The sequence below is a fragment of the Oryzias latipes genome, chromosome 13 (genome assembly GCF_002234675.1).
Source record: "Oryzias latipes chromosome 13, ASM223467v1".
Lineage (NCBI taxonomy): Eukaryota > Metazoa > Chordata > Actinopteri > Beloniformes > Adrianichthyidae > Oryzias > Oryzias latipes.
The window spans coordinates 5,812,816-5,839,307 of record NC_019871.2 but is presented as its reverse complement, the minus strand read 5'-3'; the positions used below and the strand labels follow the sequence as shown (position 1 = coordinate 5,839,307).

At 43.4% G+C, this 26,492-nt stretch overlaps 1 protein-coding gene across 8 annotated transcripts in view; it reads left to right on the top strand.

The window, feature by feature from the left end:
• The window catches only part of nectin1 (nectin cell adhesion molecule 1), a 216,984-nt gene that overhangs the window by 64,393 nt on the left and 126,099 nt on the right, over positions 1-26,492 (top strand). For all 8 annotated transcript variants that reach the window (XM_011482287.3, XM_011482289.3, XM_020708088.2 and 5 more), the window contains exons 2-5: positions 8,221-8,592; positions 10,756-11,055; positions 12,980-13,097; positions 19,322-19,473. In XM_011482287.3, coding sequence (XP_011480589.1) covers positions 8,221-8,592; positions 10,756-11,055; positions 12,980-13,097; positions 19,322-19,473 — 942 coding nt within the window. The remainder of the gene's footprint in view (positions 1-8,220; positions 8,593-10,755; positions 11,056-12,979; positions 13,098-19,321; positions 19,474-26,492) is intronic.

The window sequence follows — 26,492 nt, the reverse complement described above, 5'->3', positions numbered from 1 at the left end:
TATTTATTGATCAGCTTTTTTTGTCTGTGAAGACATCCAGCAGATGTTGTCGTTGGAAAGCCCTGCGAAACTTTAGCTTCATGGAGAACTGGCGATGCAGAGCACAGCCGCACGCTGAGCTCATCGGCGGACGAGAGGCTCTGCCGACTAATTGTATCGTCTGTTGTAAAATGCTCCCTGGTGCTTTGGCTCCAGATCTTCCTGATAAAGCGTGTCATTATGCGGCGGCTGTTGTTCTTGTGTTTCTGACACCGCACTCGTGCACCTGTTCTCCCTTCATGGTTTCACCCACACAAGCCTGAACACTTGGCCCTATTCATTTCCCAGCCCGCCCGCCCCTTTCACTCGGAGGCTGAACTGTTGTTTACCCAAACGTTGCTGGCTCTCAGGTGTCAGCGGGTGATGTCATTCCCCCCCCCCCCCCCCCCCCCCCACCACCACGTTTGCTCAGGTAACGTCAGCGTTGTGTATTTAGTGTCATCGAACCGAAACCGTGGTGGCCTTGTTTAGGCCGCGGGGTGACGGAGGCGGGTCAGCGCTCACTGACTGTGTGTTTACACTAAATACATGCCAACCCCTCCTCTCCCAATCCTCTTGCCTGCATGCTGTCCCTTTCTGTAGGGCAAAAGCCTTATTTGTGTGTCATTGCCACATTCAAAGACAACTAAAATACCAGCTTGCTTCCAGCGCATTTCCTATCAGCTTCCAAGGAAAGTGTTAATTACAGAAAGTCTAAAGGTGCAGTTACTTAATGAAGATGGTATCTCAAAAGCAGCACTTTCCCATCAAGGTTTGGTTCCTCCAAATTGAGTTGTCTAGTGTTTTTTATTCAAGGATGAATCATTATCTCGCTGAACTGAGATGAAAAGCTCTCCTGCAGGAGAACTAATGCATCCCTTTGACGAAGCCTTAAAAGCTCCTTGAGGGCGGCGCGTGTTTGTGCCGCCGATCTTTTATGGCCAAAGGATGGAGCGGAGTGTGCTCTGCTGCCAACCTGAAAGACAATTCTGCAGCCTTGTCGGGAAAACACATGTTCCGTGAAGGCGGGTCTTTACGTTTCTCAGTCCAGCTGAAGGCAAAGGGTTAAAGATGAAACTCGCTGGCTGCAACCTTTAACACTGAGAGAGTTTTCTTACTGAGCAGTGAAAGCCACAAACTCCCATTTATGTTTTTGTAGCCATTAAATCATTTATTTATAAAGTGTAGCTTTATAAATAAAAGATTTATTTATCATAACAGTTTTTTATTTCTAATATGTTTCTTTGTACAGCGGCACATATAGGTTCCTTTCAAAATAAAATATGCTTTGTGTCAAAAACGATTACAGTAGATTTGCTATTATACTTTAACCCAACCAGATTTAAAAAGTAAGAATATGAGTTTAACCCTATTCAAATATGAAACCGCTCTAACCTTTTACCATCATTTTTCTCAGTTATCTGTCGTGTGTGCAATTTGCAGGAATGTTAAAGCTCTTAATGCCTCTTGATCTAGTGTTGTGTTTTTTAAAAAAAAACTGTTAATTTTACTTGTAAAACCAGCTCAGTTCAAAAATCTAAATACAAACCAATTTATTCAAATTGTTAGCGTTTTCCTTTTGCAACCAAAGAACCACAATGGAGGAATAAAAGAGCTGCACGTGGGTTCGAAGCCTCAGGTTGGAGACCTATGCATTAGCGTCTTCACCAGATTGGAAAGTTGCCGTATGTAATCAATATTTCTGATAATTATTAGCAACCTGGCGCAGCAGATGCTAAATTGTCCTCAATGAGCGAGCATGTCGTACAAAAGAACATTTCAAATTTGAAGCAGATAGAGGGAAATCAGGAACAGGTCTACTAAGCATCTGCTCCAGTGAGCGCGTGCAGAGCGCTGCTTTGGCAGGTACACCGCCGGTTACCCAGGAGACCTGGCTGAAGCGCATCAAATACAAACTGAGATTAAAACCAATTCTCGGACACATATTGCTCTTTCAAGCAAAACTCGATGGCCTCAGTCAACAGGAAACAACATAAAAAGGAGAATGCGGCTGCAGCTTGAATGAAGTGTCTTTTCTGGTTGCATCAAAGCTTTAGAGTCAGTGAGATAACAGTCAGTCTTCCCCAAGAGTCTCGCCATCATTTACCATTTGGAAAATCACTTTTTGTTTTTGTAGAACTCCAGATAAATGCCACTGGATGAGCTCTAAATTACTCAAACAGCAAAAAAAAAAAAAAAAAAAATTCCACCAGGGGAATAAACAAGCAGCTAATGGGAGGTTTTGAGAGTGCATGAGCTCGTGGATTTGGACGCTTCTCAAGCACCCCATGTGTGGTCACAAAAACAGAGGGGGGGAACAGACTTCTGTGCCATCGCCGTGGGAACTGGGACTACATTAAACAGTCATTACCCCAAGTGGCTGAAGCCATGTTTTATCCATCAGCATCCCACTTAAATAACAGTGGAGTCACCAAAGCAGAAGAGATGATGACGAGAGCCTGATGTGTCTGCATGTGACAGGCTTTAAAGTAGCACTTGGCTACGTGTTTATATCAAAACACACCGTGGAGGAGCTGAAGTAGACGAAGCCACCAGCTCAGTGATGACCTATTCCCCCGGACTTCTTCACGGCGTGGGTGTCGGTTGGACAAAAGCAGAAAATGTTCCCCGTTCTCTTTTCGGGAGGCAGTTAAGTGCTCCGTCCTCTGGAAAGTGGAGCTCTTTTCCATCTCCACCCCCGTAAGAAGAAAACATTAAGGCTTCCAGAAGAATGCGGTTTAATGACATCACATGGTCGTGCCCGGTGGAGCTTTAAATAGAAGACATTAATGAGAGCTTCTTCTAAAATATGCATTTAGTTCTAGTTAATCTTTGCCTGCCTCACATTGCTGCAGCTCGAGGTGAATTGTTCTGAACTTTATCAGACCGAGGCATAAATGGATTTCTCTGGGTGAATGTGCCAAAAGAGCCAATTATTGTGTCTCTCCAAATTGTTGTGGGTTAGAAGTGCGTCAAGAAAAAGATGACTGTTGCATGTCAGATGGAGGAGTCCTTTTAGATTTACACATGTAAATATTGTTATGTGTTTATCTGGAAACCAGCTGTGGAAAGTCAAATGAAACTTTACTGTATTTTCCGTACTACAGGACACACTGTCAACAAATGGTCTATTTTATATATGACTTGTGTCATATATAAGGTGCTCCGAACTATAACAGTAAGTGAATAGAAGAGTCAGAAATAGATCCTTACAACAGTCAGACTATATTAACTACATTTACACTAATTCTAGAACTTGTTTGTAACTCATTAACCATGTTAGAAACCTTACCTGAATGTATAAACACATACTTGACATAATTACATTAGGGTATTTACAATACCTGTAACTAATAACTAACAACCTTGCTAGAAACACATAAAAAACAGTGCAACACTGCTACACGTTAGCCAAGTTAGCATATTCGCACTAACACCCAACCTTGTTTGCAACTTCAAAAAAAAAACTTGTACAAAATTGTGCGTCCAAGCGATCAAAAGCCAATGTAATCGCGCAGTTACGGCTTTTGCGATCAAAACTCTTGGTGTCCCTTTTTAATTGTTTGAAAATGGACAATGGAAGAGAGAGAAATATGTAATTTGGTTTGTGCGCCGACGGAATTATATGACACCAAGTCTTTTAACGTGACAGATGTCAGAAAAGAGCGACGTAAGATAAAGTCTGGAGCAAGATTTTCACCACTTTGACATTTTTGCACCAAGCATCTTCCAACTGTAGGTGGCGCACATGCGCTTAGAAACCTGTAGAAAAAATATAAGAAGAAGCCCCTTCGTGCTTCGTGCCATTGGCTAAATGCGTTAAATACCCCCCCCCCCCATTTAGCCCATTGTATACAGAGCTTTAGCACAAAGTAGTCTATTTAAGTGTACTATTCAAGTATCGTTAACATATGCTTAAAGTGAGAGAGAATACTTGTAGTTTACTTGTTATAAGATATCTATAGATTATATACTTAAAATATTCCAATTTAGTGTGAAGAAATTTTCAGTGAATAAACTTCCTACACTACATGGACATGGTCAATAGTAAACTTGCTATACACTCAAGTGTGCCTTACAATGCGGAAAGTATGGTATGTTTTATGGGTCTCTTTCCTTTTTATTATTACAAAAGTTCTGTTCTATTTGTATTGCATGTGGAGGCATTCAATGCTCTTTCGGGTGAAACCCCCCCTCAGTTTCGCATTGTGCTGGACTTTGTCCGCTCACTGCAGAAAAGCTGAAGGCTGTTATATCCTGCGTGCCATATGCAAACAACACAAGGCCCATGTTTTTCCATGCAGACAGACCTTATTACAGCTGAATGTTGTGTGCGCGGCTCTGAGCCGAGGCCGTTGGAGTCTTGCTATCAGTGCGCGGCCAGACGGTACAGCAGCTGTTTTAATAGCAGCCCTTATGTCCCCTCTGATCCAAGTCGACTCACCTGGCAGGATTCGAGCTTCGCTTTTTCCATTTGCTGCCAGCTTGGACATACTTTCTGCTTTGTCTGTTTGTCCTGTTGCTTCTGCTTCTTGAAGCAGCTCTCCTCACTGGCAACTCCTACATTGGTGTCTACTCTTACAGCATGATTGCCCCCCCATCCTGCCACCCCATCCACTTTCTTGTCAGTGTGAGAACAAAGCAGCACCAGCAGCACAAACAATAACTCTGACCTGCCTCAGCCCTGCAGCACACCTGCAAATCTCCCCAAAGCTTCCTCTTTGTCCTCCTCTCCTGTTTTGCATCAACACTTCTTTGCCGGTCTTTGTTTCAGCTCCAAAGCTGCAGCGCTAATGCCTCCTGCACGATTGTGACTTGTGGTTTTACGACTCCGTCATATAGTCAATAATTATAGACCCATTGTGTTCTTAGCCAAGACTCCGGCAGTCCTCAAGAGGAGGAGGGGGATTCTAGTGGATTCCTTCACTGAGAAGATTTGGGCTCTTTTGTTTTCTTCATGCATCTTGTTTTGGGCTCAAATGTGGAGTTCTGTCCCTCAGATTTGGTCCAAATCAGTGGAGAATTCTAGAGTATGGTTTTTATTCACATCCTCAAAACAAATCAAAGGCAGTTACCCAAAAATATACTGTTGTTCCGACAGCGGTTTCTCTAAGATATTGGCTGCAACGAGCTCCGAAAAGAAGGTAAAAAAAAAAAGTACAAATGAAAAACCGGTTAGCCCCTCTCAGCCACCATCTTTACCCAAAACTTTTCAGTGACTGGCATTTCTTCAATTTTTATGTAATTTTCCCACTTTGATTTGCTTCTTCCCTATAGTGAATAATCCATTTGGATTCAGACTGAACTGAACCGCACCAAAGTTCACTTGCAACAAACCAGGCCTCCTTTGTTTTAGTTCACACCAGAGCTTAGATAAACTTTGACCACCCGTCAGACCAAGCAGAAGCAAGCGGCTTCACACCAAACAGCCCCGTGTGAGTGGTCCCTTAAAAAAAGATGGGGGGGGGGGGCTACAGCTTTTTACCAACCAGCTCCCTCCATCGCTGTTTTAGGGGTGAAAGCCGGGTCCATATTTATGAGTTTTTACAGCTGCAGCCCTCCCACTTCACTCCAACTTAAGATTAAACTTTAACTGGTGTTGTCACACAGTAAATTGTGTTTTCTATTTCAAAGAATATCATACTATAGCTGCCACAACTGGTAATCTAAGCTGTGATAAAATGGAGTAAAGCATTGCCCTGGGGTGTATGAGGACACAGGTGGCTCTCAAGGTACAGATGACAAGGTTGCCAGTCCTCTCTGTCAAACTGCATTAGTAAATCAATCTGTCATCTTCAAATCCCCCAAGTTTAAATCTCTATACACGGGCCCTTTTTGATGTGCTCAGACGGAAATGAAAGATGATGTGTACTCAGTAACTTCAAAAGGTTGTCACTTTGTTTTTCTGCGAAGTAGGCAGCAAAGGCGGCGTTTCAGTGAAAGCATATAACAATAGATTTAAATTGCCTTTTGCTCGTAATGCAATGCTTTCCAGCATAAGCAATTCAGCGTGAGGGTTATGCGGTCGCTGTGAGAGAGAAAAAAAAAACAAAAAGACATTGTTAATCTCAATGGTGTTCCATCCAGAGTCTGCAGCGTTTCCTCTCTTCACGCATGTATTGTGCCCCGATGTCCTTCGGCTGATTACCTGCAGCTTTTACAAGTCAAATCTGAACATAACTGCTGCTGCCGCTGGAGGCGACCCGGCGCTGCTCTCAGCTCCACTTCAAATTCTTCCAGAGTTCACCATCGGGTACTGCGTTCACAGGGTGTTTACAGAAACGGATCCACCTTAGATTCACATATTTTAAAGCCCTCCGAGGAAGCTTTAGCAGCAATTATCCATCACGCTGATGCAGTTACTTAGTGTTTTGGGTCCACTTGACGCCATGGCATATTTTCTCTGCTTTTATGACTGGATTCACTGTTGGTTTTTACGAGTCCGTCGTGATTAAGGCAAGAATTTCTGCCTCTCTTCCTGTGGGTCCTTGTCTATCAGTAAAAGATAATTATAGCGACTTCTGGTTGTAAAAACACGCTCAGCCGGAGGTTACCGGACGGGGAAATGGGACATCATCAGAGTTCACCTAGAGAAGACCATAAATCAGAGCTTGACGTCAGTGCTGAAAAGAATGTGGAGGACCCGTTCAAACTATTGTTGTTTTTATTTGTAAACTTTCTTTCACACACCAACCCTGCTGACAAAAAGCAGGAATTTTTACGGAAAAAAAGTATTAGCTGGGTAAATGAGAACCGCCACTGAGGAAAAAAAATATGTTCAAATTTCACTTTAGAGCCTAAGTTTGACCCGAGAACTGTTTATTATAATTGTTCATCATCGTTGAAGAAATATTTTTTATCAGTATTTTTATCAGTGTGGGATCAAACTCTGGCCAAACACTCACTAAGGAATTTTGTGATACATGTCAGTTCAAGAGTTTTTATTTTTATTTTTTCAAGAATCAGAAATGAAATTATTTCCATCAATGAATCAATCAAACCAACCAAATCAAACAAAACCAACTAATATTTATATTTATATTTCTGGTAGGAACTTAACTTAAAAAGAAACTTAAAGAAGAAAAATCATCAATAAAATCCAAACACCCAAATACTCAATAAATCACACAGTACTGGCCAGGCTAAACAACTGAATGTGAGGTTTAACAAAATAAAAGCATAAAATGGTTTATGCTTTCTGCAAATTTTAGGACATTTTTTGGACATACTAGGAATGCAACGATTCACTTTACCCCCAATTCAGTTCAAAGTGGCTTTTTTTATTACTATTTTTTGTCACGGGTTTGCTTCGATTTGATATTACAAAACAACAAAAAACAAAAAAGTCTGAGAAACAATTCATTTGCTAAAAAGCACATTAAAAGAGCACAAGAAAAAGCACCAGTTGGCTAAAAAGTCTGGTGTAATGTGAGAAAACAATGAATAATCTTTCTTAAATATAGCCTTTGACACTTTCAAGGTAAAAATCCAAATGCAGTAGAGAAGCAACGATTCGGTTCAGTGGTGTAACACATGAATCGGATTTAAACTGAGAACTGTGACTTCCCTAGTACTGTATATTTACATGAACCACCATTAGGGTTAATTTTCCATCCTTTCTAATGGATCATTTTGTTTGTGCAGCCAAACTCCTCAAAGGAATAGACAGTAAAGAAGAGGTAATTGCTGGGTTTTTAATATAGCTAATGTGTGTGTTCATATTGTTTTTATTGCTTACACAGGACTCCACATTGTTTCTTTTAATATGAGCTCCAGGCAGTGGTTGAGTCATTTGCGAGTAAAAAGTAATTAAAATTACAGGGGGCCTGTTGGTGTGTTGCTGGGTAGGTGGAGGGGAGCACAGCAGAGCATGACTTGGCTGCTAGCATCACCGCCCTGGTACTTATTCATTAGCGATGCAGTTCTTCTCTGTGGATCCTCCCATCTCATCAGAAACAGGACGTTTGCAGACAAAGACGGGGCTGGATGGATGTGCCCATTATCATAATAACACATCCTGCAGCATTTACGCTCGACATACGCTGGGTTCCACATTTAGCATGGGCGTCAGGGGACGAATGGGAGTGTGAATGCAGGAGTTTGTGCTACCAATGACATTTTGACTCTCAGTGCATGAAGTTGGTACTAAGTCAAGTGTTCTGCTCTGCCTTCTTAACAAGTTTTTCTCTTTTGTGTGTTTAGCTGGCGATGGACAGGTCGTTCAGATGGACTCCGTTAAGTCCGGCTTCGTGGGTTCCCAAGTGGAGCTGCGCTGCGTTTTCGTCAACAGCAACCCGCCGGTCAAGGTCTCCCAGGTCACCTGGCAGAAGCTGCTCAACGGCACCAAGCAGAACGTGGCCATCGTCAACCCGGTTCTGGGCGTGTCGGTTCTGTCCCCCTTCAGGGAGCGGGTGAGCTTCAAGCAAGCCACCGTGCGCCACCAAATGTCCTCGCTGGAGGACACCACCATCGTGTTCTCCAACCTGCAGCTGTCTGATGAAGCAGCCTACATCTGCGAGTACACCACGTTTCCTGCAGGGAACAGGGAGAACATGGTCAACCTGACTGTGTATGGTAAGAAACGGACGAGGGAATGATGACAAATATCAAGCACTGTCAAACTGTAAAACAGAAAACATTGTTCATCTCGTCTTAAGCTTGAATAAAAACTGCTGTTACAGGCTATGGGGTAAACAGGAGGCCCGCACAAATTATTAAGGTCATAGACCCCTCAATCAAAATGAAAATGCTCATGCACATTTTTTCCTACCGTATACTGCAAACAAAAGGTCATAGCGATAGGTCATATGCAAGGTGCAAGGGTAAATAAGGTGGAAGTTGGCATATTGTACAGGTTTTTCAGTTTTTATACCCCCAATGGTACTGCACACTGCTGTTCACGTAATAAGTACGCTCCTTGTGAGCAGCCTGACTGTTAGAAATGTGGAATTTAGACAATCAGAGTGTATATTGTTCGGACATCCTAAAAGGCACTCATGTATCACCTGCACACCCTGCGCACGCGGTAAGTAAGGGGCCAGGACTCACACTTTACTAACGACTAGAGTGTGGCATAAGGGCACCATACAACAGCATCGCCTATATGTCATAAGCACGTTGTCGCATTAACTTTACAAATACTTCACGATTACCTCCCACACGACAATGGTACGTTCCATTTTCATGACGACCTTTGAGGTGGACATACTAGGAAACCGTCATTCCTGTCTACGACCGTCCACAAGACCGGACAAGCCAAAACTCACAGAATCTCTCTGGGTCGACCCCGGTACGAGGTCATGTGACTAAAACTTAAGACATACTTGGAAGCAAACACTTCCTGGACAGATTCTTTATCTTTGATCTGGAACCACAGGTGTCTTAATGAATTCAAAGCCTGTTTGCAAAACTTGTTAACCTCAAATTAAACAATAAAAGTACAGATGCATGCAAAGGGCTGTTGCATGGCTATGTCAGCCGTCTTTATTTGTTTTTTGTAAAGACTAAGTCATTGGTTGCTTACATCCCTACAAAAGCGTTAAAAAAGAAGGATGGATTTTATGGAGCTGATTGTGCAATTGTTGCTGGGGGTCAGATGAGTGTTTGCCTCCTGAGCCGGAACCTAAATCAGGTTATTCATCTTGACTTCAGTTAAGAAACAGTTTCTGTGAACATGTTTCGACTGGTCTGATGACTAATCAGTGACAAACTGTCATCCGGTCTCTTTTTTTACTTTTTGCCGAAGTCAAACCTTTTTTTAAGAGTCTGAAACCAGTGTCAGCCTGGCATCTGTCACCTAAATCAAAGAGGAAATGAAAGCTCTGCTTTTCGCTGTTACTTTGTCACTGTTACTCAACATTACTAAGCCGTTTTTACAGTAAAAAGATCCTGCACTCAGAGGTTCCAACCCCTGCAACACCAGGGCCCCGGTTGCATGCCCGTGCATGCTGTGAAAATCACTTTTGCTGTTCCATGATGTGATGATTGGCGTGTTAACACCCAAAAGCTGATTAAAAAACAGGAAACTGCTGCAGATCGCAGTCAATAAAAATGGAAGGTGAGACGAAAATCAATGAGGCCACTTCAAAGAGTGTCATTTGGCTCAGACGGTCTCATCTTGTGGAGAAACAGCAGCGCTTGAGATGTAGTTTATCATAGAATGAGGCTGCTTAGAAAAGGTTGTGTGCCGGCTCTGATAAAACAGCTAATTGGTAATTAAGTGCTGCTGTGTTTTCCGTTAAGTCCTGGTAAAAGAAAAGACACTTGGCTTGAATAGTCTCTGTCGCCGGAGCTTTTTTTATTTTGTCAGCTTTCAGTCCCCGTTTCATGTCACTGAGCCTCTCAGGACTCTTTGGGCAGCTGAGGAACCTGCGTGCAGATAATCGTGTTCAAAGAGGCCTCCTCACAGCTCCCTTTCACTTGTGCGCTCGCCCAGGCTCTAGCTGGCCTTTTGATGTCGCAAAAGTAGATTGCTAATTGGCAACTCACAAAGGATTCAAATTGGATGACTGCGCATTTGGGTAGGCAAGTGGGTTCGACATCTAAGAGCCCTGACGACTGCTTCGGTTTTGAGAAGGGAAAGAGTCAGAACTTTGTCTTGATCTGAGTTGCCGTCCTTTTTTTTGTCTCAGCCCCTCACTTTCATTTACTTCAGACAATCGACTCAACAAAATGAGACATTGAATTTCTCTGCTGAGCATCCGTTGCTGTAAACATTCACACCTCTGTCCTCCACAGCTCAGCCTCAGACCCGGATGAGTTTGACGTCCACCACGATCGTGGCCAAGACCCCGAGGCGCAAGATGACGGTCGCCACTTGCATGGCGGCCAACGGGAAGCCTCCGAGCGTGATCAAATGGGAGACGAGGATTAAAGGTGATGCCACCTACCAGGAGACTCGCAACCAGAACGGGACCGTGACGGTGCGGAGCAACTACCAGGTGACACCGAGCCGCGAGACCCACAAGCAGAAGCTGACGTGCATCGTGACGTACCGAGGCGAGAGGATAACGGAGAGCGTGGTGCTCAACGTTCAGTGTAAGAACCACATTTTGGTCTCAGGTCTCTTTTGGAGCCACAAGGCGGTTTAACATAAATGATTTAAATTAGACTTTATTTACGTCCAACATTTTTTTCTTTTCTTTTTAATATTTAAAGAGAAGAACATAATCAGGGCCAAAACGGAAAGCTTTAATGATGCTGCCAGGATGAAGAAGTCTTTTTTTTTTTTCTCTCTTTGACCTGCTTTATAGAACTGATGTAAAAGTTGTTGTGCCAGTTTTAGTGGAAGCAGCTGCGTAAATGGTTAAATTCTGAGAAATAACCAGGAATTCCTGGTTGGACCAAATCCTGGTCGGCTTTGCTGCACTTCATTTATGGTGTTTGTGGAAACAGACTGGCTTTAGAGGCCATGACTGTTACTGAATTTCCGTCACATGTACAGAGACTGGTGGAGAGGCCAAAGGTTAATCACTGTAAACAATATTAGAATGTCTTCATGTTTCTCACTAAGTAGTAAACAAACGGTCATTCAGATACTGGCTCAACAAGAATAAAGAAGTAACTGGTTAAAAAAACGGACTCCAGTACTAAGTAAAACATGTAATGTTTAAGGCCATGTCACACAGCCACTACCTATTTTGTGCATTTTCCACAAAAAAATGAGACTTCAGTTCCGTTTACTGACACCAGTTCCAAATTTGCTTTAATTGTTTAACGTCGTAGCTTTAGCTCCAGTTGTCTACATTCCAGCAGAGTCTGCTGCGGAGAAAAGCGGCTTTTAATATCCGCTTTGGAGCAAAATCCAGTGTTTCAGAAGTTTTGCACATCAGTGCAGATGTGGTTTCAAAAGCCGCTTTTCTCCACTGATTGACGGCGAGAATTTACAGTTTGTTAAAAAGTGTGTGTAAAGAGGTAAATAGAGTCAGCAATTTGAACAAAAAATGTAATAAAGATGAATGTGGACGCATTTGTCAGGCTGTTAGCATGGTGGAGAGGCCGGACTAGAACCTTTCTTTAAAAAGATCACCTAAAGTTGTGAGACTTGTGTAATTTTTCCACTAAAAACGAGAAAAATCAGTTTGTGAAACATGTTTTCTGTTGAAAACACTGTTGTCAATTCACATGAAGGGGCTGAGTGTTGTCTACTTGTTCATTTTTATTTATTTATTTGCTATTAATTTTTTAAATATTGTTTACTGCTGATGTTAATCCCGACGTACTTTTTTTTGGTGTCACATTGTTTAAATCTAAATGTTTGTGTCTTCATCAGTTTTATCAGTGTGTCTTTATTCTATGTTAAGGTATACATGATGGTGATTTAATACATAACTATTTCATTTTCCTATATCCAGTAAAAACACAAACATATAGGAACTGTAAAAACATGTTATATTAAACAGTAAGAATCGCAGTTTGATCTGTGAATCGTTAATGTTGATTCGGTAATGGAATCGGATTACCGAATTCATGTAAGTAATGATCAGCAGGCCTAGTTTTAATACTTATAGCCAAAGAAGTTGTAGTGGTAATAAAAATAATAACAGTCTATACCACAGCCAAAAAAACTAATTGTTTAAAAGGACCAAAAAATTGCATGTATGTCTATAACCTCTCAGGTGAAAAAGACATGTTGCTCAATCTAGATGCGTTTGAGTTTACTGCACATCTTCTTTTTTGGACTTTATTGCCTGGTTTGTTTGGCAGCTTTGTTCACTTCCATATGTCGACTGAGGTGGACCAGATCTGGGTTTTCTGCCCCCTAAGTCACTAGGCCACTAACTCTGTGGCCTAGTGGTAGAGTGTAAAGCCTAAAATTGTGGGTTCAAATCCACAGTCGAGTCCATTGACTGTATATGAGACTTTACGTGTTGAGTGTGACGTCACCCATAGAAAATGACTTACAGACCTCGTCAGATGGTGAGACTTGGTTCTGATTGACATCAGCTTCCTCTTCTTGCAGATGAACCTGAGGTGAAGATCGAGGGTTTTGATGGGAATTGGTACCTGAACCGGCAGACCGTGCAGCTGACCTGCAGGGCTGATGCAAACCCGCCCGTCACCATCTACCAATGGAAACTGTGAGTCTACAGAAACCTAAAGCTCTGAACGGGACTTTTTCTGTCACCTTCAAACAAGCTGAGATAGTTCAATAAAAACAAAAGGGAAGGATTCTTGAGGTGTTTTAGAAAAGAGTGACAGAAAGAGGTTTGTTAAAACAAGCATTTCAGATACAATCTTCAGCAGAGAACAATAGGACCATTACAACACCCCCCCACCCACACCCCCCCCCCATTGCCTGATGAGATACTGTGAGATAAATGCAAACAGAACAGACATTTCTGAGTCTTTAGAGACTCGGGACCAGCATGCAGGTAGAAAGATAAGAACACGCTGGAGTTTCTGTCTCCCCTTTGAGGCGCAGAGGGGAGGTCCAAATCTGAGGCCAGAGTCACAGCTGAGGCCTGCATACCACGGGGATGACATCACGGTTTTGGCCTCGGACACAAACACACAGGCAGGAAGAAAATCTCCGAATGGCTGCCTGGCGGAACCGAATAAAGGTTTTAGCACTGAGAGGAGCCCTGCTGGAATGTTTCGCTGTAATTCCGCTCATCCAGAGCATCGTTGCGCATCAATGTCAGACTCAAGGTCCAGGAGTTCTCTGTTATAAACGGAAGCTTTCACTGGAACAAGACGAAAAAGGCTGCAGTCTGTCCTTGGGTTTGTGAGGACGAAGGTCCAGACAGAAAGTGGTCTTGACGACCCACTCCGATCATCTTTTGATCGAATGTCAAAGCGTTCCAGGTGATCTTTTCATTATAATTGTGTCATTTTTAGTCGAAGTTCAAAAACATCTGTCGTTTTCTAGTTTCTGCAGAGCTACAGTAGTTCAGCAGAAATTCACCTCTGATTTGTGGGCAGGACCACCCCCCTTCCCCTCCCCGTTACTGAGAGATCTCTGTTTGCATGCTCTCCTGCTAGCTTACAGCCCCTCACACCCCCAGCCTAACACTAGCGAAGTAAAAAAATATGGCGAGCTATATTGGAGCTATCCAGCCAGCCAATTATGAGGCAGATGCCAGCTCAGACCAGGAAAACAAAGATGTAAATGGATCTAGATTATGGGTCTGTAACCTTCAACACCTAAATAGCTATTTGGGTCAATTTATTACTGACTGCAACGCAGTAAATCATATTCACCCTTCAGAAAAATAAGACACTGATTTGTGTTTGTTATTGTTACTAATCAGAACGTTTTAGTACGACTTTGGTAAACTGCGAAGTCGAACGGCTGGATGGATTGTTGGAGGATTATGGGTACTGTAGTCTGCCAAAGTGATGCTTACTGTAGTTCAACTGTTTGTGAAAGTCCAATAAAGCTTAACTGTTTTGTTTTCTGCCTTGTAGTCCCAAAAATAGGTAACGTTTTGAATAAAAGTTTATTTCCTTGGACCATTGAGCTACAATAGAGGGGTAAAAGACAGAGCTGGGAGCTTGTGGCCCACCCAGCATCGTCTCAAATACGATCCTTTTCAAACGGCATCTTTTCGTTTGCTCCTGATTGACAATTTAAATTTAAGAAATTATTTTGAGCTAAATTTTTTTTATAAATGTCCTCTATCGTCAGAAAAAATGCCTCAAGAACATGTTAAAAACACCCAAACCGCCATTTTCCTCTGAGTTGGTCTTTAAGCAGCATTTCTTCCCTTCTGATTGAGTTTCTAATGAGCCGTGGACAGATGTTGGAATCGATTTTTTTTGGGGGGGGTTTATGGAAAAATATTTGCAAGAGGAGGAGAGGACAGATGAGGAGGAGGAGGAGGATGAAGGGATGTGATCTGGAAAGACGAGGGCACTGTACTGACTGATAGGAGAGGACGGCCGTTGCTGCACGGAAAATGAGACGGCAAATGTGTTGTGAAGGTTCCTCTGGGCGCCGTGGTGGGGGTCAGCACACGGCTGCGACACAGGGAGCACATCTTCAAACCAATTGGTAGTTTGAAAGGTTTTCCCCCATAATCTGTGGATATGAACAGTTTTTTACCTTCTTTTTTATTTCCTCATATGTGCAGTTTCTGAGGGAAACATCTCTGGATGCTTTTTTTATGTCTTTCTATCTTTTTTCAGAACTTTGAGCTGGAGTTTGTTCCTAAAAATAGGTTAATGGACTGCTTCAGTGGAAAAGCTGAGACTAAAGAACGTGTTCATGTCATCCGAGCCGCATCGTTTTGGGAATGAAGGTCATTCTGGGCCGCGCTCCTTCCTCGACTCTGCTTTAATGGCGCAGGTTTGCGAGTGAGCGCAGGAATACTAAGCGGGATGAGAAGGGCTTGTTATCGCTTACAGCTGAATTACTCTGAGTTACTCCAGAGCAGATAGTTTTTTTTCACTGAAAAGCATCATCGCAAACAACCAAAAAGAAGAAATCTATATTTTATTGCTGAACGATCGTTTCAGAATCCGCTCTAATTAGCTGGCTCTCTTATCTCCTTTGTGAAAATGCAATTCTATTCGTCACATTGATTAAAGGCCACAATGAGATCCTTGTTGCTTTGTTTCTTCAATCACAAGTGTGTGGAAGAAACTGACAAACTGCTTAATTGTCTTCTAAATGATATGCAAGTTGTGCTTTGTTCAAAAGTGCAAACGTTCCCGCCGTCTGTGAGGCCACAAAGGTCACCGCCCCTTTTATTCAAAGTGGGAGGCGGCGGCCGTTCCTGCACACCGCCAAATTCTGCAGCAGTGGAGCCGAATGAAAGCAACAAAGGAAAGCATTTTGTTTGTCTTTTTTTAACAAAAACAACCGTCCTACAGGTTCTTTAATTTAGTATCATCTCGGGAGGGCTTCCTTTTTTTTTTTTTTTTTGCGTTTTGCTTCTAACCAGTTGCTTTTCACCACCAAAGATTGTTTTTGAACATGTTTCCACGTATCTATCTCAGAGAAAAACTCCATTCCACCATGGAAATGAAAAAGAGTTATTGTCAATCCTTGATTGTGGAATTTGTTAATTAAACGGAATAAAAGCTCAGAAACAAAGATTCACACATTTTTCTCACCGTGCTCATTAGAGACTCACTCTGATGAAAATGGCGTTTTTTAAATGTACTTGTGGCATTTATTTATTTTTTTTTAATAGTGAAAGAATTAAAGAAGATTAAGCTAAAAATCCCATTTTGGAGTATTTCTTTATTTAAATCGTAAATCAGGAGGAGAAAGATCATATTTGGGGTGTAAAAAGTACCGGCCACAAGCTCAATGCTTATTCTAGCGGGAGTTAATGTAAACGAATGGATGGCAGGAAGTAGGGGCAGGCTTACTCCGTGCCAACAGTCCCTCCCACAACTCAAGAGGTGAATTTATAAGGAATCCTGCTGCTTTGGAGAAACTATGTCCAAGAAAATGACGCCGTTTTTTTGGGGGGGATTTTGGCTAAAAACGGCATCCTCATAATTATAAGACCACTGGGTAGACTTAAAAAACAGCTGAAAAGATGGCCGGAGTGGCTCTCTAAGAGAGGTGAAAGAAAAATGTTCTAACCCATTGACTGGTTAAATGTGGCGGTACGTTGTGGAAGACTACCACTCCTTTATTTGGTTGGGGTTTCAAACTGGTGAGCGGATTCCTTCACTCAGGTAGCAAAGTTCAAAAAAGTTTGATGTCTTAAGGTCAGAGATATGAGGGGCCGTGAAGAAGCACAAAGATGGGGGGGGGCTTGGGTTGTTTTGAAGAAAAGCTGGTAGCAGCGCGGCGAGCTGTGAACACACGTGCAGCTGTACTTCAAACGAATACAAGGACAGTCAGAAGTCCGGAGATGGAGTTGCGGAGAAAAAAGGGAACATTGTACGATGGGCATGTTTCACTTCCTCCCGATTCCCACAATGCTTTGAGCCTGGGAGGGTTGCGGCAGCGGGAGGATCTAACTTTGTTCTGTTCTGAGTTTCTCGCCCAAGCTGGGAAAGTCCTGACTGGAAAGACAAACGTCGCACACTCACAACCTTAAGCCGCTGCCAAAAGGATCACGATTTGAGTCACAAGAAAACTGAGCAGCAGGCGACGACGGGTGGAGGCGTTCATTGGAAGAGCGGGCGCTCCGACAGCCACACCCACCAAAGTCATTTCCGGGAAGTAGACGATGCAAAGACTCAGTAAGGACAACCCTCTTCTCTGACCAGGTGAAGAAGGCAAAAATAAAACCCTCCATTGGATCGTCTGCCATAAAACAAAGTGGAAACTGCAAACCGTAACATGTTCAAGGGCAAATCCAGCAGCTGCTGCTGCAGTAAATCTTCCCCTTAACGTGTCATCTGGTTTCAGAGCAATCCCTCATGTGATTCTGTTTTTTAGTCCAAAGAAGCGTTCGGAAGTGTTTGGTTGATGACAACACAAGGAAACATTTACACCAAATGTTTGTCTTTCTTTATTTGACCTTTTCTGAGTTAAATCCAATGGATTACATTAACGTGAATATTTATTTCAACTGAGACCTAATGATGTTTAGGTTAATAATGAGTTTGTGGTGTTAAATGTGAGTTACTGCTGTTTTATCAGTGAACGCCATGTGTGTTTTGTCCATCTCTGCCGTTTTCCAATACTTCACACAAAGAACAAGTTGCAGTTTGTTGGACATGTACAGTTGTTGGCAGGATGTTTTAAACAAGGAAAGTATTTGTCATTATGTGGATCTAGTGCAGAAAATACAATATATGTCTATCATGAGAAAAATGCCACAAGAAGATGATATAAACACCAAAAACATGATTTCAACAACATTGTTCTTCAGCAGAGGCTGCTTTGTTGCAGGACTTTTCTTCTTTTTTTTTTTTTTTTCTTTGACAGGAAGCTGATATTTATCTCAGGGCACATAGAGGAGTGTTTGCATCGATTTCCAGAAAAAAGCTCCAACTTTAGGTTGTCCCGGACTCCTAAATATATAGTCGGCAAAGTGTTTCTCAATAGGTTTTTCTCATTTCACTCTTGTAAAGGTTTTATATCTTCAATCCCTGCTCCCAAACATTACAGTCTGTTGGCGGTGATGGCAGGAAGTTCAGTTAAAGCACAAATACAGCATTCGCCGTACGTGCACGCTCATGACCAGTCCAGCCGCTCAACACAGTCGTAGCGTCGCTTCCAGGATGTTTGTGAGTCAACATTGGCGCCCCGCGGCCTGCTGAACAGGGGTGAATCTGAGTTTGCCAGCCTTTCATTTCTGCAGCAAATCAATCGGCCTTTGCAGAAGTCAGCATTTGAACGAAGGTAACTGATTATTGAATCGTGACAAACTGTAGTGAGGCTGAGGGGTTCGCTGAGGTGGCTGATGGGAAAACAAGTCAAGCTCAGCTCTTTCTTTTGCTGAACTTTGTCACTTTTTGTTGCATCGATTGGAGTCCACGTTTTGCTTGAAGATCCGTGTTGAGAGCCGGTTTATTCTTTGGGACCCTGGTTAGCATGATCTAATTTGTCCACTAATCCTGATTTTCTCTTTGGAAGACTCTTACACAGCTCCCCCTCCCAAATGAGAAAGCCTCCCCGTGACCCACTAATGAATCTTAGCAGCATCTCCATTGTGGCATCTGTCAGACTGCAGAAGCTTCCTGGAGGATCTCTATTGAGCTTGAAGCTTCTCTGAAGCTGAGCCCTTTCAGGGCAGCCGATGAAGCCGATCGAGGGGAGGCGGCGGCAGGAAACGACTAATTGGCACGAAAGTTGATACCTTCCCCAACCTCCACAAAAGTAGAGGGCAATGGGGTGGAGGTTTTTTTTGTGTGTGTGTTTGCGATCTGTGACCCAAAAGTGGACGGGCCTGATCAAAGGACAGGGGCGAGTCTTGAACGCGGTGGAGACGGCGAAGCGCAGAGACAAACACCTCCGGCAGCAGAGACGCGGCGCGTTCCTCGCTGACAGCATGGCGTTTGGTAGACTCTGCGTTTATCGCTTGATCAGCTGCCTCTCCTGACACCTCCCCTGAGTTCTGAGCTCAGCCATGTGAGCCGTGCTGTAGCTGAAGAAGGAGCACCGCACCGCGCCGCTGCTACGTCCCCACCACCACCCCACAACACCTCGGTCTGTTCTGTATTCCAAATGCAGAAGAGTCCTGTCTTTCAGCATCAGCTGTACCCCACCTGTCCTGACCTGCCGGGATTCCCTGTCCTCATAATTTGGTTTGTGCTTGATGGATGGCGACTGAAAAACAGCGCCGTCCAATAACTCTGCATTGGTTTCAAACCCCAACCAGAGAGTGATTCATCTTTTTAGCTGGTTAAATGGTCTCTTACCTTCTGCATCGTTGCTTCTCTTTCTCAGCCTTAACGGCTCTCTGCCCAGCAACGTGGAGATCAAGAACAACACCCTGTTCTTCAAGGGCCCCGTGACCTACGACCTGGCCGGCACGTATGTCTGTGACGCCACCAACGCCATCGGGACTCGCACCGGTGTCGTGGACGTCAACATCACAGGTACGTTGGACGAGTTTCGGCATTTTCGCTCTCTCTCAGCATGGCTTGGTCTATGAATGTTCCTCAGAGTGGGTTCACATGTGTGCTGCGTGTGTGTTTCTGGCGTGTGGCGGTGGCGCTGACCTCCCAGCCTGGCCTGCGACTCGTGGGAGAAGCTGAACGGTTCTGTTTGGGGGTTTTAGGAGGGAAGAGCGGCGCTGATTACAGGATTGTTGCGCTAACCCTCCTCAAACATCCTGTGCTTCTCTTGCTTTCATGCTCCTTGCTGTCTCTTTGTATTTTTTTATGGGAGAACAGAACAAAACGGACTCTCTTAGTGCACATGCTCACTGGCTTCTCTGCAGTTTGATCCAAAGGAGGCCACATTTTGGAGTTTATAACAGAGTGAGGGGATCCTCTGGGTTGGGGCAGCTGTGTTCGGTGTTAAAGGACTGTCACGGTTTTGGCCTGGCTGTACTGGCAGGACTTTTCCCTCCTCTTTCTTCTTTTACTCCTGGGGAGTTCCAACGTGCTGGGCTTGACATGTCGGGAAGCCAACAGCTGTTCCTTACAGTATCATTTGTCCTTGTTTCCTGTCTTTCATTATTTCTCACTACAAAGCAACTTTGAAGGATGTGATGTCATCACCTGTATTGTGAAAGACGTCGGCTTAGCAGTGTCATAATAGAGAAAAAAGGAGCACCTCTTGCGAACAGGAATGCGAGGAAGTAATAACGTGTCAGGGAACGGCTGTGTGCAGACTTGTATTGAGTGAGCGCGCTCCAAGGAGACGCACAGTTAGACGTCAAGGACTGTACGCCCAAACAGAGGCACCAAAGTCATTTTCTATTTCTGCTTTTTCATTGATTGCTCGAATTAACAAACCACAATGCCTGCGTCCCAGTCGTCTCTGTTTATTCTCATCATTTGGTCGCCTGATTTTATTGCCTGAGCGAGGTGAACAATGCATTAAATCACATTTCCTCTTGTTTTCTCCCTTCTGCAGCTGTTTAACCCTTTAACCTCGGAGCCTCAGCTCCAGCAGAGACGTTTTGTGGATTACCTGAACTCTTTAACTGTTTGTGCAATTAAAGTAAACCAACTGGAGTAAAAGGCAGCTCGTGCAGATATGCAGCACGTTACAACAGTAAAGTGTTCACGCAATGAGCGTAAACTAACTGATTCTGCAAGACTTTTCGGTAGTAAAGCATTTCTGCAATTGATGTAAATCAGCTGATGCTGATGCGGAAAAAGTGACTTCATGCCAAGATGCAACACTTCACAGTTATAAAGTGCAATAGTATATAAAATAATGTAATTCCAACTGATTCTGACATGGAGAAAAGCCACTTTGCGCCGATGGAAACACTTTACAGTAGTAAAATGTTTACGCAAATAATGTAAACTAAGTGATTTGGAAGCACACGGTATGATATAAATGTTTTTTTTATGTCTGTGCTTTTCTCAGCTTCAGAATCAGCTGGAATTATGTTATTGCTTAAACAGTCAGAGTTAGGATAGTTTGTGGAGCGTGTTTCATTTCCTGTCACCAGCTAGGTCGACAAGGCTTCAAGGTTTTCTTGTTTTTTGACAAAGCGGCTCAGAAAACAGTTGGCGCGTGTCTTAAAAGATAGTTGTTCTGGTTTTTCCCCAGCCTGTTTGTTTCACTCCGGTTTTGTTTTATCTGCTAATCCGCTTCAGTCGGCAGGTGTGAAAGCTCACCTGAAACACGGCGTGAAAGAAAACAAGAGAACTATCATCTGTGTGAAAACAAGGGTTTTTGGTTCACTTGCAAGTGAACCCTGGTGCGTTTCAGCAACAGCATGATAACAAGGAGACTTTTCAGTAAACCAAAGAGAACTAGCGACCCGAGTAATGCGCATTATGAGTGTTGAAGAACCGCAGTCCAAATAGGCAGTACTTGCTTTTGTGTGACTGTTTCAGGTCGCCTATTTTGAAAGCAAAGCAAACCAAGTTAAGTCACTTTGAGCACTTCTTTCTGACAGTTAAAGAGTCACGTTGTTTCCTTCCTGTAAGTGCTGCGCTCTTGGTATTTTTCAGTCAAGCCAAAACATGTCCTGAATTCTGAACGTGCCGTATTCGTCTTTTTTAGAATCTCTGTAGTAATAAGATGGCTGGATACAAGCTGCAAATGTTATTCTGTTCTCTTACATGGCACAGGTCCTGAATTTCTGTTAGGGTTATATTCCCCACAGGGGCATGCCTGGCAACATGCCTCAAAAGAATGTTCCCATAGTAACAGTGACAAGTTGAAGTGGAAGCAGGCAGCCTCTCCTCGGAAAGAGCAGTTCAGAGTCTGAGCTGCTTGGATGCGAGTCTGCTGTGCCGTTGAGCAGAACTACAGTTTGGGGGGTTTTCAGAGCAGTGCAACGTGGATGTGTTTATGGGATAATTACGCCCCTGCCTGGCCTGCTCATGTGCATTAACGCTCACTTGGCCTCTCTGTCATTTGCATGAACTTTAATCAGTGTGTGGTGGAGTTGGCTTTTCTTTTGTTGAAAAGAACAACAATTGTTGTCAGTGAACAGTGGGTCGCTAGACTTGGCTTCAGCTGCACACAATGGAGGTTTCAGAGTGATGTTTCACTCACTCCTAAAAGCGTCTTTGTTACATCTTAAACGCTTTAGATTAGTCCATAAAAGGCTTTTCCAAAGCTGGAGCACAGGATCTTAGTTGTTCTACCTCAGTGTTCTCTGCGGTAAAGAAAAGCGACTTGCCCAATCTGAACACATTTGATGTGTTTTTGGAAATCAAACCAATTTAAGGCGTTTCAATTTTGAAGCAATTTGTCAAATGAAGTGCTTACACATGACGATTGCACATGCAAGCATTTTTGGAAGACGTTTAGGAAAATCAAGGCCAGTTAAGTGGATTGAAGGTTTTAGGACCAATATCCTGGAATAAGAAGAGAATGTAGAGTCACAAAATGAGGTCCCAACTTTCAAACTTTTTACAGCTAAAGACTTTTTTTCTTAGAGGTCATTCAAACACCAAAACTGTGGCGGGAGCTTCATAAAATGGGGCACAAAGGCAGAGGTGCTGCAAGCAAACCTAAGTTTTATGTTTATCTGTTGTAGACCGTAACTGTGAAGTCAGTTGTGCATCGCGGGTTTTGTAGATGCAAAGGTATGACGAAGGAAGCTTCATCGTATGGGATTTTTCTGGATGTGACTGCAATTCTGAAGAATTAGGGCAGAGGTGGGCACTGAGGGGCGCATTCCTACATGTTTTCCTACATACCCTGCTCTGGCATGTTCTGATTGGCTGGACACACCTGAACCAGGTAATCAGCCTTGAGTAGGGCAAGACTATCTGGAAATCATGCAGATGCACCGGCCCTCGAGGCCTGGATTTGCCCATCCTGAGCTCTGAACTTCTACCAATAAGGAAAAAGTCTAAGATCACTTTGAGATCTTGCAGAAGATGTTCCAGTTAAAGTAGACGTCATAGCTAACCGTCTGATTACAAAGATGACAACAACTCCATAAACGTTTGGCTAATTTTTAAACATTTTTTTTATAGTGGGTGCAACTGTCAGAGACGTTACAGAAATAGTTGCTGAGCTTCCTCATTCCATTCTCCGGCTTACCCGAATGGATAACTGTCACTGATTTTGCAGGAGCTCCTTTTGTTTTCACTCTGAAGTTAATATCTAGATTGACATTCTAATATGCAGGACACCTGTCAGGGCTTGCCTCTCGTGTCAGGAATATAAAACGTCCTTGACAACTTGTTTGTGTCGCCGCGAAAGCTATTTCCTCCGCCTGTGATGCAACACTTAAAGGAAAGCATATTTTAATCAAGCTCCTGAGTTTTTCGCGGGCAGATTTGAGGGAACCGCATATCTGTCACCTCGGCAAATAGAGGGGGCCACGGAGCACCTTGTTCCAATTAGTTTGGGGGGCAGTGTTTGCTATTTAGATGGCAACGACTGGCGCGGACCACGGCGGGCGAAAGCGGCCTTCTTCAAGGACGCGTGTTCTGCAGATATGGCGTCACTTGTCAGAATCTAATGAACCACTCTCCGGTTTTAATCAATCCTTGCTCGCAGAGAGGAGGTCTGCAGGAATACCGACAAGAGGTAGAGGATCCTGAGCGAAAGGGGGCTTCATCTTCTTAGCGAATTCTTTACTCATTTACATGCAGCCAAGAATTCTCCCAAGAGAGAAATGACAAGTCCTCAAATCTGATTAATCAGCTAATTACTAGCAGGCATCAGAGGCCATGTTAAAAAGTAGAGATAAGTGAGACAGAAAACAAAAGGTTTTTTTTTATTTTTTTTTCCGGCACTTTTAAGTGTCTTCTGGCTCAATCAGTGAGTTCTGTGGTGGAGGAGGCTGCAGGAAAAGGGCTTCATCGAGTGGTTTAACCTCAAAGATCCTTCCCAACTTAACAGAGCCAAATGAGTCTTTCATTATCAGCTTTCCACCACCGCACACTGCTTTTTTCTTCTTTGTAACAAATCGACGCCACCATCTTAAATGTCTTCCACAATGCGACATGATGATGGTTTGTCAGGACGGCCTTGCAATTATGTCATTAACGCCCCTGAGAAAGGAGATGTGCGGTTTTATTCTTGGCAGACAACAGCCAAGTGACATGTGGGAACGTTTCCTCCAGTCAAGCAGCACAGGATATGTTTGTTTACGCATATGAACTTCCAACCTCTGATTTCTGTAAAGGGGGCTGTGTTGTCAGGTGGGCCCTCGAATCGGGCGAAGGTCGCCCGAGTCTTTTGTTTTTGCTCCGTAACTTTAATCTGTCATCTGTCAGAGTTGCAGATTTGCTGCAAGGCTTTGCTAGGCTTGGTCTAAACCTTTGACTTGAATTGAGAACTGGACAGAGTGAATATGAAATGGCTTACTCTGTCTACTCCAATAAAATAAAGTCAATTCAGTTGCCATTTTTTTGTGATATGGACGGTTATGCAAAATCTATCAAACATTTTCATGAAGCAAGACAAAAGAGACAGAGATATGACTGATACCACTAAAACAAATGCTATAGTGACTACGCTAACCTTGTTAGTAAGACATAAGCAGGTCAGCAGTGCGACACCGGTACACGTTAGCCACGTTTGAGGTGTTAGCCCTATTAGCTTATTCACAGTCCCTGTGAGTCCCAACCTTGGCTGTAACACATAAAAAAAGAGACTGATACTGCTAAAACAAACGTTACTGTAATTACGTTAACCCCCAACTTTGTTAGTACACACGCAAGAAAAAGACAGACAGTGAGACACTGCTAAATGTGAGCCGCTTCAGATGCGTTCACCACGTTGGCATATACTCACAATACCCGCAACTTCAAACGTTGTTAGCAACGGGACAAAAACAGCTGCTACATAAGCATATTCACAATAACAATCATCCAAACACTATGACAGAACGCTGTGCACCTCTTAACCCATAAGTAACCATGGCGACAACAGTGTAAGAGAAAAATATCAGAAATGTGTTCTGGGGTCCGTTTGCTTTGTGGAATTTTACCCAAAATGTTATTTTTAAGGACAAGTTGGTCTGGGTTCTTATGGGTTACAATCGCTTCTCAACCAGAAATAATCCATAATGCTTATCATAGAAGTGCATTGTTGTTTTTGAAAACAATTAAGGCTTTTGAGTGCCTCTTATAGTCCAAAAAAGACAGAAATTGAGTACTACCTGTTTATTTCCCAATTCACGTCTACGGGGTTCTGGCCTCTTGGACCCCGCAGGTACTTCCTGTTTAGAACGTAAGGGGGAGGGGTCACTCGACCAAGTTTTCATGTACAGTCAATGGGTTAAACCTGGTGCACGGAGGGGGGAAAGGGGGGGTGTTGCTCACTGCAGAAGACGTGCACACTACCAGCGCCAGCATCTGTTCACGCTTGCCTGAATAAGCAATATTTTGCTCCCATGTGAGACAACCAAGTTAAGAAGGAGGAGGTGGAATCACGTGGGGAGCAAAACACTGCGGAGGAAATCTAAATAAACACGGGAGCAGCAGAGATTCCCCCCGTGAGTTTGATCCTCCAAATTTAGGGGGAAAGTGGATTCCATCTGGAAGCGGCTCAGAGGTGGAAGAGAGGGCACGAGTCTGCTCGCGTGAAATTTATGGAGCTGACTGCGTTCGCTCCTCCTCTATCATTCAAACGCCGCAGCTCAGGAAACAGTGGAAGCTTGCCACTTGGATGGCAGGAAAGCAGGTAAATCAAGGCAGCAAAGCCAGCAGCGATAAATCAGCGAGCACAGTATGTCAGTCTGAGCTGGCATCACATGTAAAGCTCACCATTAAAACCTTCAACAACTCAAATTTATTGATTTATGACACAAAAAAAGAAATCATCCATTACAAAATCTGGAATTTTTTAATCTTTTTTTTCCCCAACAAGTCTAATTAGGGTTTTTACAAGCCCTGTAATGCTTTAAAATGGTTTTCTGCTTCTTTCATCTGAGAAAAAAACATGCATTTAAGATCCATCTGCTTTTAAGGATTGATAGAGGAAGTACAATTGGATCTCTGTAAATTTCAACCTCACCTTGAGAGCCCGGGGGATGAAGGACCCCAAAAAAAAAATGGCTTCCTCACAGAGACACTCTCAATCAGAGCTGTCCAAACAACGCAGGAGTCGTTTATTAAAGGTCCCCTGGAGGACTTTATGTTTTTACACAGCCTTCTGTGTATTTCTGTCTACTTCTTAGAGTTTATTAAACTCCATGTTCTGAACAGTTTGGCCTGAACTATGGCTTTAGTCGCACATTCAAACTCTCAGCTCACCGGCGTCAGAGTTGTATCCATGTGGAGCGGACAGGAGGCGGGACATGTGAGGAAACAATGTCCTACCTCCCTGGATTGATGAATTTTTAATGCCCACATCCCTGCGTCTTGTATCAAATATTCGGGACGAAGCTGTAATACAAGAAGTTTTCCGAGCTATCCTTTGTGTGCAGGAAACCGCTGTGTTCACCCAAATGCTCGTTTTTTAACATCTCCAGGCTTTCTGAGGAGCTTTTCGCAGAAATCTTGTGTCTGTCTGGGTT